The 12,451-nt window shown below is 49.0% G+C and overlaps 1 protein-coding gene across 2 annotated transcripts in view; it reads right to left on the reverse strand.

Annotated features, from left to right (window-relative positions):
* SEC24D (SEC24 homolog D, COPII coat complex component) overlaps positions 1-8,378 on the reverse strand; it is a 91,457-nt gene extending 83,079 nt beyond the window's left edge. For both annotated transcript variants that reach the window (XM_055142081.1, XM_055142080.1), the window contains exons 1-2: positions 8,232-8,378; positions 5,795-5,953 (exon numbers count right to left, since the gene is read on the reverse strand). In XM_055142081.1, the coding sequence (XP_054998056.1) occupies positions 5,795-5,912 (118 nt within the window). In that variant the 5' untranslated portion in view covers positions 5,913-5,953; positions 8,232-8,378. The remainder of the gene's footprint in view (positions 1-5,794; positions 5,954-8,231) is intronic.
* Positions 8,379-12,451: the final 4,073 nt, after the last annotated feature.

The raw sequence follows: 12,451 nt of genomic DNA on the forward strand, positions 1-12,451 counted from the left end.
GAGTTCAGTCATGAGGGACACGCAGGAATTTCCTGAGAACAAAGTCAGACCAGGGACTGGAGGCCACCAGGAGAGAGGCTAGTGGGACCCAAGCAGGGAGAGACGGGGTAGAAAGGAGGAGCTAAGGCGGTCCACGTTGGTTTCGGTGGCGTGAAGTCTCCTGTGCCGTGTGGACTTCACCCTCAGGGCAAAAGGAAACCGGTGTCACAGTTATCTGCCAAGTTGTCACCATCCCCTGGCCACAGACTGGCATTGTCAAAGATCAGAGATGAAGAGAAATCAAGTTCTTTATAAAGCAGTCTGAGGATGGTAATAGGGAAGGAAGCTTCTGTGATGAGAACGAGCGAGCTCTGGGTCATGTTGAAAGAAAAGTCTCTAAAATCCGAAGCTGGTCTTGAATGGCCATGGCAGACATTATGGTAGCATCTTAGACATCACGGCTACCAGCCGTTTTGGTGGCCATTCCAATGCCTTCCTAACTGCCTTCCCTGTGTGATCAGCAGCTGGAAACCTGGACCCTCCTTCCAGAGATTCCTTTCCAAACCAGGTTGCAATGTACTCGAAATGCAACCACGCAGCCCACTTCTGGGAGAGAGTGGCCAGCTTGGTGGCAGATAGTAGATTTGGGGGACAACGGTGGTTCTGAGGTAGGAAGCCAGTAGCTGCTGATGGAAGGTCCTACCTGGGCATCTCAGTGGACCACACGGTCACGAGCCTGGCTGCCTGGCTTTCCAGAACCCTCGAACAAATTCTGCTAACTCTTGAATAAATCTGTTTCTGTTAAGAGTGCTTTCAGCAATCAGCAAAGGAACGTTGACCAAAACTGCATCACAGAATAAGTCCTGAATTTGAATTTGTCCCTGTATCTGCATACTAAAGCCAATGTTAAAAGCCAGTTGTGCACGCAGAACCTGAGGTCTGCTCTACAGATCCGAGCTGACTGGGCAGGTGGACAGATGTGGACACCCTGCTAGAGGGTGTGGTGCTGGAATACTGCATGCTTGGAAATCCTACATGAACAGTACTATAAATCATGGTGCCTCAATTTAAAGTAATAAACAAAAGAAACCATTGATGATACAGCTGTCTAAAATAAAGATGAAGGGCTGGAGTGATAGCACAGCGGGTAGAGCATTTGCCTTGCACGCGGGTGACCCAGGTTCAATTCCCAGCATCCCATATGGTCTCCCAGCACCGCCTGGAGTAATTCCTGAGTGCAGAGCCAGGAGTAACCCCTGTGCACTGCTGGGTGTGACCCAAAAAGCAAAAAATTAAATAAATAAAAAATAAAAAAATAAATAAAAATAAAATAAAGATGAGCTCCCTATCGCCAGGGTGGCAATAGATATGTTTCCTTGAGGCTCTGTGCTGGGGGGGTTGAGGGGGTGGGTGCTGTGGACACACACACACAGCTCACAACTTACCACGAACCTCATCAGCTATTTCAGTCCCTGTCCGTCAGCTCCTAAGCCAGCGGTCTACAGTCAGGAGCGACCAGCGTGCTCTTGAAGAGACAGCTCAGAAATACCTAGGATGGAGCTGGCTGCCACGGGGGAGATACTAAAGGGGAGTCCCGGAGTGCCGGTATCTAATGGAGCGAGGCCACAAATGTTGCCGATCATTTTACAGTCCCAGCCCGGGTTCCCTCCACCAGCAAGCGTCTGGCCCCAGTGTCAGCAGAGCTGAGGATGGGGAACCGCGGTCTGGAGAGAGCCCTGACCAGCCGGGTCACTTCCTCACGTCTCCTCACTTCCTACCTCACCGTCTAAAGCGGACAGTCACACTGGGCAAAATGCCCCTCGGAGGGCGACCACCCCCAGGTTGAAACACTGCAGCAGCAGGCGATGCCCCATACAAGAATGCCTCAGTTTACTGTTCTCTCCAGGCACACTTTATGCCCCGCCATGCTGGGCCACTTGCAGTCCTCACACAGGTCACCCCCATAATCACCCCCGTAATCCCCACCTCACTTCCTCCTCCCCAAACACGCCAACTCCCTACCCTGGCCAGCTCGTGCTCGCATTCAGGTCGCTCCCAGCAGGAAGGGTCCCTTCTTGGTTGAGGGCTCCAAGTCCCCTGGAAGACCACCTCCACACACCCGTCCTAGGACTATTTGCCCTCATGCTCTCCACAGAGCCACCTGATGCATAAGTCCTCTACGGCCTGGGATTCAGTTTGCTTTACTCACTGTGGTATTACCACAGGAATTTAGCTCATGATCAACCTGTTAAATGTCACCAGAGTGCTCACACCACACCTGGGCATGGAAAGAATATATGGCATGTGAGAAGTACAAAGCAAGAGTCGTTGCTGGCCAGCCCTTGCAGTAGAATCCATAATTGCAAGTAACCAAAACTCAGCTGCCAACATCTATCACAGAAGCAATCAGAGCATCTCCCGAAAGATTAGAAAGGAAAGCACATGCTGACTGACTAATCAGAGATCTAAGTTTATTCAGGACAGAGAAATGAAGGCTGAAATCATTAAAAACACCACGGTTCACAGAAAGGTATATTATATAGGGCCTCAGAACCTGATCACCACCTGAGAATCTAAGAAATAGAAAGGAATTTATAATAAGGGATGTCAAATTTAATTCAACAAAGATACACACAGACACAGTTACACCCACCACACACACACACCCCAGAACGATTTTGCCGATAAATGCAGCACCTGTCATTCATTCACTCGCTCTCTGAATCAAAACCTAATGAGCACCTCTGCTCCAGGCAACACAGCGTGGCAAGCGGTACAGAGGTTAGCAAAGGAAAGCACAGAGAAGAGCGTTTAGGATAAGCGTCGGGAAGAAGAGGGGCCCCAAGCACCTGCAAGAGCCTGAAGCACTCCACTTGAACAGGGCCCGAAGGAAGGTGTGGAGAGGCTTAGGCTGGCTCTGGAGATGTGGTGTGTAAATCAAGACAACTCAGCCTCCAAATGACGAGGCTAGGTGCTTAGAATCACTGAGGGACAAGGGTGAAAATGTGGCTGAAAAAAGGAAAAGGAGTTGGAAAAAAAAGGAAAAGCGGTAAATGAATAAAGTCTCGGGAACCTAATATCCAATCAGGGGCAATGAGAAGTCATAATGGGCTTTAAGTGAAAGAAAGGATAAAACAGGGATGCTCTGACAATCTGTACTCCAACTGGCTGAGAAATGCAATGGTTTTAATGGGCAGTGGGGGGATGCCTGGGTCACCCTTGGCCCAGGAATACAGGGAGGAGAAGGAAGAAGCAGAAAGAAGGGGAAAGGGAGAAGAGTTGATGAGAAGCCATGGGGGCAGAGTCAGAGAGATGCAGATCTCCAATGCTGTAAATGAAAAAAAAGAAAGGAAGGAGGGAGAGAGGAAAGAAGGGAGGGAGAGGGAAAGAGGGAGGGGGAGAGAGAACGAAAGAAAGAAAGAAAGAAAGAAAGAAAGAAAGAAAGAAAGAAAGAAAGAAAGAAAGAAAGAAAGAAAGAAAGAGAGAGAAAGGAAGAAAGGAGGAAAGAAAGAAAGAAAGAAAGAAAGAAAGAAAGAAAGAAAGAAAGAAAGAAAGAAAGAGAGAGAGAGAAAGAAAGAAAGAAAAGAAAGAAAGAAAGAAAGAAAGAAAGAAAGAAAGAAAGAAAGAAAGAAAGAAAGAAAGAAAGAAAGAAAGAAGAAAGAAAGAAAGACAGACAAGCCTTAAAGGCTAAAACTTTATATGGAATTATACTGCTTAAGGGAAAACCTGGAGAGAGAGGTGAGGAAGGAATGAAGAAGGAGAGAGGGAGGTGGAGAGAGAGAGAGAGAGAGAGAGAGAGAGAGAGAGGAGTAAAGACGAAATGATAAGGAGAAATAGCAACAATGAAAGGTCTTGTGTGTGTGTTGGGGGTGGGAAGGATTATGTGAGGGATCCTCAGAATGAGATAACCAGAAAGCCCCTAAGAAAAAATAACAGAAAAGGAAAGTGTTGTTGAAACCAAAGAGGAAGTGAGTTTTGGCCAAACAGCGCTCATTAGACAACAGGAGACTACCAAAGGCCCTGAAAAGGGAAAATCAGGGAGACCTCACGGAGCCATGGAGGGCGAGCGGCAGGGATGGAGAGTCACTGAGTGATGCACTGTTCAAGAGGACAGCAGTGAAGGAAGGACACATGGGTGGATAATGCTCTCAACCCTCTGTAATCCATGTCTGAGGGGATGTCTTCACGAGACCTGGGTATGAATCCTGGCTGTACCACCAGCTATGTGACTGTGAATAAGTCATAGTATATAACATATTCCATTTTCCTGGCTACAATACAAGGTTAAGAAAAGGCTTGAATAATACATGTAAAGCTGTTAGGGCGAGTTTTGTGTATATTATTAACAATTAAGAAAAGAGTGAGTCTTGGGGCCAGAGCAATAGTACAATGGTAAGGCATTTGCCTTGCATGCAGCCGACCTGAGTTCAATCCCTGACACCCCATAACGTTCCCCAAGCCCCTCCAGGAGTGGTCCCTGAGCAGACAGCCAGGAATAAGCTCTAAGCACTGCCAGGTGTGGCCCCCCCGAACAAAACAACCCAAAAAAGAGTGAGTCCATGCTACAATATACAGGGTGATGATTACGTATCATCCTACGCACATGCTGAGAGCAGCCAGGTAGACAGAAACCAGAGAAAGACGGGCTGATGGAGAATCCAAACATACCCGACCACAAATGTCAGGGGCGGACTGGACCCGACCACAAGAGGACATCTCAACTGGAAGCTCTTGAAACTTGGGCCTATTTTGAAATTTAATTAGAGTAGTTCCTAAATCTCTCGGAGTTAACATGCCACTGGCAGCTGGGCATGGGGGCGCGCTGTCAGACGCCTCCCCCCAGGCTTCCCTACACCCCTTTCCACACCTTCCCCAGCACAGCCCGGACCCGACAGCCCGGCGGAGTCAGTCCTAGCTAGTAAGAGACCCCCACTAATTCACACTCCGTCCATGTCCACCAAGGAGTGGACTTGCTCGGCATTCTCTCCAAAGCCTGAGGACCGTCTTCATGAAGATTACAGGGGATTTGGGATTTGATGTAAGCAGTTAGTAGCCCCGTCGATGGTTCTTGATGTTTGGTCCTTCACAGCAGCCCTGTGATACGGGGGCGGGGAGTCAACTGCCATCCAAGCAAAAGGACTCCCACTTCCTGCCTGACTCCATTCCTTGCACCCCACTTCCGTCCCTCAAGCCAAGATTCCTGGCTAAGCATTATACTTTACAGCAACAAAAAGGTTTTTCAAAGACTTCAAGGCAAGGTCATGATTATTCTACTTATTACCATGGAATAACCTTCAGTGTGAAAATCTATTTTTTTTCAAACATCAAAACCGATTTTATATCATTGCCCAAACCAATTTTGTCTATGTAATAAAATAGCAAATATATAGTATTAGTTTAGTACACAGATATTATGTATTTATAATAAAAGTTAGTGTTGTATTCTCTCAATGACCTCACAGCCCTAGTTAACGGCAGGGACAAGTCTATAAGTGAAAATAAAACACTCAGGAGGGGTTGGTATAGTGCTCAGCAATGATAACATAATGGCTTAAAGGCTATTGTAAACTATGATACCTCAAATTAAAACAAGACAGGAAGATTTTGTGCTTTAATCTATGCTGAAAAACCAAGTGAGCTAAATTTCAGGCATGCCCAAACCGATGATGTAGCCTCTTCTAGAGGAGCCTTTTCCTAATACTAACCTCGGGCCTCGGCTGCGCGTCCTGACCATTCAGCTCTCTCAAGGCTGCTCTTGAGAACAACCAAGTCTCTGAACCCGGGAGCTCAAGACAGGTGCAAAGATGCATTTTACCTGGTGGAGCAGCTGCGTGCGCTGGGTCCCCGTAGTGCCCATAATGGGGTGATGACAGGCCTATTCCAGGTTGGGACTGAGAATAGGGGGGTGCAGCCACATAACCTTGTTGGCTCATGATGAAAATATCATTCCAAGGGATAGTTCTGCCAAAAAACCCTGTAAAAGAAGGGGGGGAGGGGAAATGTCAACAAGAAGGCTTAATACTATCAAAACAAATAAAGAAGAGTCACGTAAAGCTATTAAAAAGAGCAGTAGTAGTCAGAAAAGGGGGAGTGGTACGATGGCCAGGGGCATGAGATATCCTCCTATCGTACAATATGTCACATCGTCACCACCTGAAACAGACTCTAACTACGGCTCAATGGCAGTCAGTCACTTCCTTCTACAGTCCTGAGCAGGTTCTGAGCAGGACATTTGAGTAACAGCTGCCAACTACCTACTCACAGGAAGACTCAAGTGCTTTGTATCTAGTCTCTGGTAAGTTGGTAAACGCATCTACTATTTTTGTGTCTCTGGTTTCCAAGGTCCCGTTTCAGCACAGAGCATGCTACTCTGGTCATCACGTCATTCTGCTATCTGACCAGCAGATTTGTCTGTGGTCTCTGCCATTCGAGACTTTATGACTTGAGTCGTTTCAGTGGTGTCTTACTCAGTCATTTCAATCAGGTAGTTAGGACAAAGGAAAATCAATAGTCCAACAAACACAGTAGAGAAGATAAAGACAGAGCCTGATAACAGCATTATTTTGAGTCATAAATCGACCAAGTCAGGTAGGAGTCTACAACTTCTGGAGAGTTGTCAATGGTTTCTCAAAGACAACTGACTTTCTGATTTAACGCTCTACTTTCCAGAATACAAGTACTATACATTTAAGGAGCTAAGAAGTACAACTTCATGGGCATTTAGGCACACACTCACAAATCTACTGGATCTAATCTTGATTTCACCTTAAATCGAAATATCAGTTTGTCTTAAGTCTCCATTTACCCAATTTCACAAAAGACAAGACATTTCAAAGCACTTTCATATATATATAATCCAGCAGTGAAGGCTGCAAATTCTGGCAAGAGAAGTAGATCTTCACTCCCAATCTGCCAGCCCTTGGCTGTACAGCATTGGGATAAACTGAAAAATCTCCCTGGGCCTCAGTTCCCTCATCCTTTCTTCCCAATAAAGCCCACCCCCGCCCAAGCTTTTCTGAGCTATAAAAGACAGATTCTATCATTGCCCCCCAGTTTCTTCATCAAGCCTAGACATCCTCTTCCTTTTCATATTATGAGGGTACCTGGTACCTGCTAAGACCTGAAATTGCCCTCTCTCCAGGAAAGAGGCATTTTCTTTGGATTTGCAGTTTTCAATGACACCAGAAGCTTTCCAAGAAAAAGAAAGCAGTCGAGTTAAAAACGTGTGTGTGTGTGTGTGTGTGTGTGTGTGTGTGTGTGTGTGTGTGTGTCCAGATCACTTTATTCTCCTTGGCAGGTGAGAACTCGGCCAAGAGGAGCGGCGACAGGCGCCGGCCTACTGGTCCACTCCGCTGCTGACCGCACTCACTTCTTCCCGCCCCCTCTGCAGCCAGAGACGTGGCAGCCTGAGCTTTGGTCGCGCACATCCGACCGGGCACGCTCGGGCAGTCGGCAGGAACACACCTACGTAGCCGCCTGTTGCTGAGTGACAGAGAAGCAGGGCGAGGATGTGGACGGCCGAGGGCAGGAAGCAGTCACGGTCCCTCTTCCCTCGGTCCTGGGAGGAATCTGCTTCCTCATGCAACCAGCCTGCCACGTCAAACTTCCTCGGCCCGTGCCCCAAGAGTTAGAGACCTGACTCAGCTTCCAGCCCGAACGGGGCACAAAGCCACTTGGCATGAGCAGGCCGAGAGAATCCAAACCTGGGGGGGGGGGGTCGGGGGGGGGGAATGTAGGGTGGGGGGGCTCCAATCCCGGAAACACCCCGCAGCCCACCGCCACCCGACCACCGAGCCCGGGAGCACTGAGCACCCTGGACCAAGTTGGGATTGGGCCGAATCACTTTCGCTCTCAGGATGCCCGAGAGCTGGAAGGAAGATACAGTTGCCATTTTCACTGTGAATATTTCCACTCCCCCCCCCTTCCCCTTCCTCTTCCTCCTCCTCCTCCTCCTTCTCCTCCTCCTCTTTCTCCTCCTCCTCCTCCTCGGATTAAGTGGGTAAGGGGACCCGAAGTGCGCGCCGGCGGTGCCCCCAGGAATGCCGGGGCTCCCGCACCCCAATCCGGCAGTTTCAGCATCCCCAGACACAAAGATGGGGGCGGGTGGGAAATGCCCACGCCCACCCCTCGCCCTCGCTGCCCCCCAGTCCCCGAGGAAACTGCACCGAGGGGCGCTCGGAGAGCCGAGGAGGAGGGTCCCCCGCGTCGCCCCCCACTCGCGCCCAGCCCGGCCCGCCCGGCCGCGGCGTTACCTGCGCTGCGCGCCCCGTGCCCGAGGCCCGCCGAGCCCCCGGCGCCTTCCCCGGCCCGACGTCGGCGCAGGCGGCCCGCGCGCACCGAGTGGCAGCCGGGCTGGGAACTGCCACGTCAAACACTCGCTGGGCGGCGCGCGCCCCCGGCGCCGGCGCTCCGACCGGCGCGCGCTCCCGCCTGCGCACGCGCACAGGCGGCCGCGGCCGAGGGGCGGGGCCGCGCCGGGGCGGGGACCGTGGGGCCGCGCGGGGGCGTCGGCCTCACCACTCCCCCCGCCCCCCGCCGCCTCCCGGACCCCCAGGATCCCGCTACCCCCCGGGATTCCTGCTTTCTTTTTCCCCTCCGCGATCAAAGATGCGAAGGCGGCGGCCGAGGCCGAGCGGCGCCCGGGCCGCGGCCGGGAGCCCGACTAGCGGCGGCTTCATTCATCCCCGGACTCCACAGGTTGGAGGTGCAGCTGCTCGAACCACACACGCGCCTGCAGGGGCGCGGCGAGGCCGGGGAGTGCACACGCTCGGCCCCGAGCATTGCAGATGAAAGGCTAATCTAAGACATCCCCCCCACCCCGACAATCGCGTACCAGGCTCCATAGAGGTGGGGAATGTTCCAGGCGGAGGGGTCACCCCATAAAAATAAACTGGGGCGGGGGGGGGGTAGCAACTGAAAATATGGGGCAAGGGGTCTGCGTTGAAGATGGTACTGCCAGCCGTCTCTGTATTCCTTTCATTGCGGCTAGGGGACGGGGCACACCCTGTGATACTCAGGGCTTACTCCTGGCTCTGTGCTCAGGGCTCAGGAATTACTCCTGGTGGTGCGCAGGGGACCACGTGGGATGCAGGAGATGGAACCTGGTGAGCTTGCATGCAAGGCAAGCGCCCTGCCTCCGTACCTGCTGTATCGCCGCTCTTAGCCCCTGTATGGTCATTCAATGAATGTCTGAAAACAGGACTGAGGGTTGATCCCACCCCCCCAAAAAACAACAACAACAACAATGAACAAACAAACAGGTATCTCTACACTGAAAAGTATCAGCATGTTGCTTGTTGTTCTGTAAGAGAAACAGCTGCGAAAGAAAAGATCCCAAGAGAGGCCTGGTGTTTGATTTAATTAGGCTTAAAAATACAGACCTGGGGGCTGGAGTGATAGCACAGCGGGTAGGGCGTTTGCCTTGCACGCGGCCGACCCGGGTTCGATTCCCAGCATCCCGTATGGTCCCCTGAGCACCGCCAGGGGTAATTTCTGAGTGCAGAGCTGGGAGTAACCCCTGTGCATCGCCGGGTGTGACCCAAAAAGTCAAAAAAAAAAAAAAATACAGACCTGGCTGTCTGGTTTCTCACCGTTTCCCCAGTTGGAGGCCTTTGGCCAAACCTGGTGGAGTTTTGGTTTTATACAGACCTCAGTTGGCTTAAGCTTCGAAACTGTTTTGAGTTTCTAAGCTTAGAATCCATGTTTCTGTTTCAAAACGGATTTCTGAGGCGGGAGCAACAGTACAGCAAGTAGGGTGCTTGCCTTGCAGGGGGCCCACGTGGATTTCAACCCCAGCACCCCATATGGTCGCTGGAGCACTACTAGGAGTGATCCCTAAATGCAGAGCCAGGGTTTGAAAATCTACCATGGATACTTTTTAAAAAATTAGTTCTAAATATGATGAAAACTGTTCAATGGATTTTGTTTGATTTTTTAATTATTTAATTAAAGATATTTTAGGAAGTATTGACCTGTACTAAAGAGCATTATGAAAGTTACATCACAGCTACGTGACAAGACAGTCACTTGAAAGTACGACCACTATTAGATGACCTGGAAGGCTTATTGCCCTCATAAAATACCTAAAGGTAAATTTGTTGATTAGTTCTCACACCTCTATAGGGGGAGATCACTGTATCACTGTCATCCCGTTGTTCCTCTATTTACTCTGATTTACTCTGGCGGGCACCAGTAATGTCTCTATTACATTCAGCCCTGATATTTTAGCAGCCTCTCTTTACTCATCTTTCCCAACGATTGGAGACTTTCAAGGTCAGGGAAATGAGACCTATTGTTACTATTTTTTTTTGGCATATCAAATACGCCACAGGTAGCTCGCCAGGCTCTGCCATGTGGGCAGGATACTCTTGGTAGCTTGCTGGGCTCTTTGAGAGGTATGTGTATCTATCTATCTATCTATCTATCTATATATCTATCTATCTATCTATCTAAGTTCATAATTAGGTTTCAGTCATACAATGATCCAGCACCCATCCTTCCATCGGTGTACATTTCCCACTACCAATGACCCCCATTTCCACACCACCAGCCCCAGCCCCCACCCCCTACCCCCCACCCTCAGCTTCCCTCTATGGGAGGCACTTTCCTTCTTGCTCTCTTTGTGTGTGTGTGTGTGTGTGTGTGTGTGTGTGTGTGTGCGCGCGCGCGTTATGGTTTGCAATACAGGTGCTAAGAGGTCATGGTGTTTGTTCAGGGCATTTGGTATTTTTATCGGGGTGGTAAGACCGGAGTAGCTTTTCAGTTGGGTGGCATCTTTGGGGTGTGGCTTTTGGAAGTACAGGGAGATGGGAGGAGGTAGCCCATCCCAATCCCAAGAAAGCCTGGAGAGTTCAGTCACAAAGCCTGCATACTAGATAGATAGATAGATAGATAGATAGATAGATAGATAGATAGATAGATAGATAGAGGGAGATAGCCTGGAAAAACCTTCTTTGGTTTTGTTCTTTCGTTGCATTTTCGGGCCACCCTTAGAAATACTCAAAGGCTTACTCCTGGGAGTGTGCTCAGGGATCACTCCAGGTGGTGTTCTGGAGTCCATAGGTGGTGCCAGGGATTGAATCAGGGTCATCTGCATACAAGGCAAATGCCCGACCCCCTGAACAGCCTGAAACAGCCACGTTTCATCTCTAAGACAGCTTGAGTTCTGAAGTGTTTCGAGGCACTCAGAGCTTGTTGGAAATCATGCCTCTGGATTCTGATTACAAAGCTCTGGCCGCCGTGTCTTTCTTTTCCTCTTGATACAACTCTGGATTTTCACTATTAGCTTGTTCTACTTCTTTCTCCTGTGACTGATCTATATGTGTACTGTATATATAGTATTTCAAATAAAGTATTGACCACACACAGTTCTGCCAGCATTGCCATTTCTAATCACAAATCTTTCTCTTCCTACAAAATGGATTTCTGCCTTAAGTCCTTCTTTCCTTCCTGCCCCTATAAAGTTACCTAACTTCTGACCTTAGACCTGGGATTGGACCACTTGCCTTTCCCAGGCTCCAGGTCTCCCAGCCTTTCTTTCTCCGTCTCACTGCCAACCGAGTTCTGTCTCTAACACCCCATATGCAGTTGACTGGGTCACCCAAGTGACAACCATGCCTAAAGTGAAGTCACAGGGAATGTCCACTGTATTGTGGTATTTTGTGCTTTAGTGTCTTTCTGTTCTGTCAAAGGAAAAGAAAGTGGAGACCGCTCTGCAAAAGACCATAGAGAAAAAGGAAATTCCTGAGAAAACTCGGGGTTCTTTTCAACCACAGGCCTATGGAAGGTCATAGCTGTGATGTTCTGAACATTTACATAACCTAAGAAGTTTGGGGGGTTCTGATTCCAAAGTTAGAGGCTGGCTTTGAAGAAGGAAGAAAGGAAGGGAGGGAGAGAGGGAGGAAGGAAGGAAGAAAGGAAGGAAGGAAGGAAGGAAGGAAGGAAGGAAGGAAGGAAGGAAGGAAGGAAGGAAGGAAGGAAGGAAGGAAGGAAGGAAGGGAGGGACGGAGGCAGACAACTCAATTTTGTGTGTCAGATAAAAACTGTGCTTTTAGGAATTATGAAATGTAGAATCTGTGCAATTTGCTTTTATTAAGATAAAACTTTTTATTCTCCAAAAAAGTACATAGTTCCTGAGCACCACAGGGTATGACCCAACTAACTACCCCTGTCCCTGCCTCCACCCTCCCCCCCCAAAAAAAAACACCTTGAGAGAGGCATTTTAATCATGGGTAAAGGGTGGCACATTGTCATGCAAAATACAATGACATTAATACAAAAATAAACTTTTAAAACTTGACCACAGGATGTCCTCCCATAAAGAAAAGATAATTCAAAAATTAGTAAAAATAGAAATCCCCAATAGAATGAGTTAAAAGGACACCAAAGTGTTAAGTTTAAGAAAACCTATTTTTATTACATGCTAAGACAATAAAAGGGTAAGAGAAAATTACTAATGACCTAATGCCAATAA

The sequence above is a fragment of the Sorex araneus genome, chromosome 6, assembly GCF_027595985.1.
Source record: "Sorex araneus isolate mSorAra2 chromosome 6, mSorAra2.pri, whole genome shotgun sequence".
NCBI lineage: Eukaryota > Metazoa > Chordata > Mammalia > Eulipotyphla > Soricidae > Sorex > Sorex araneus.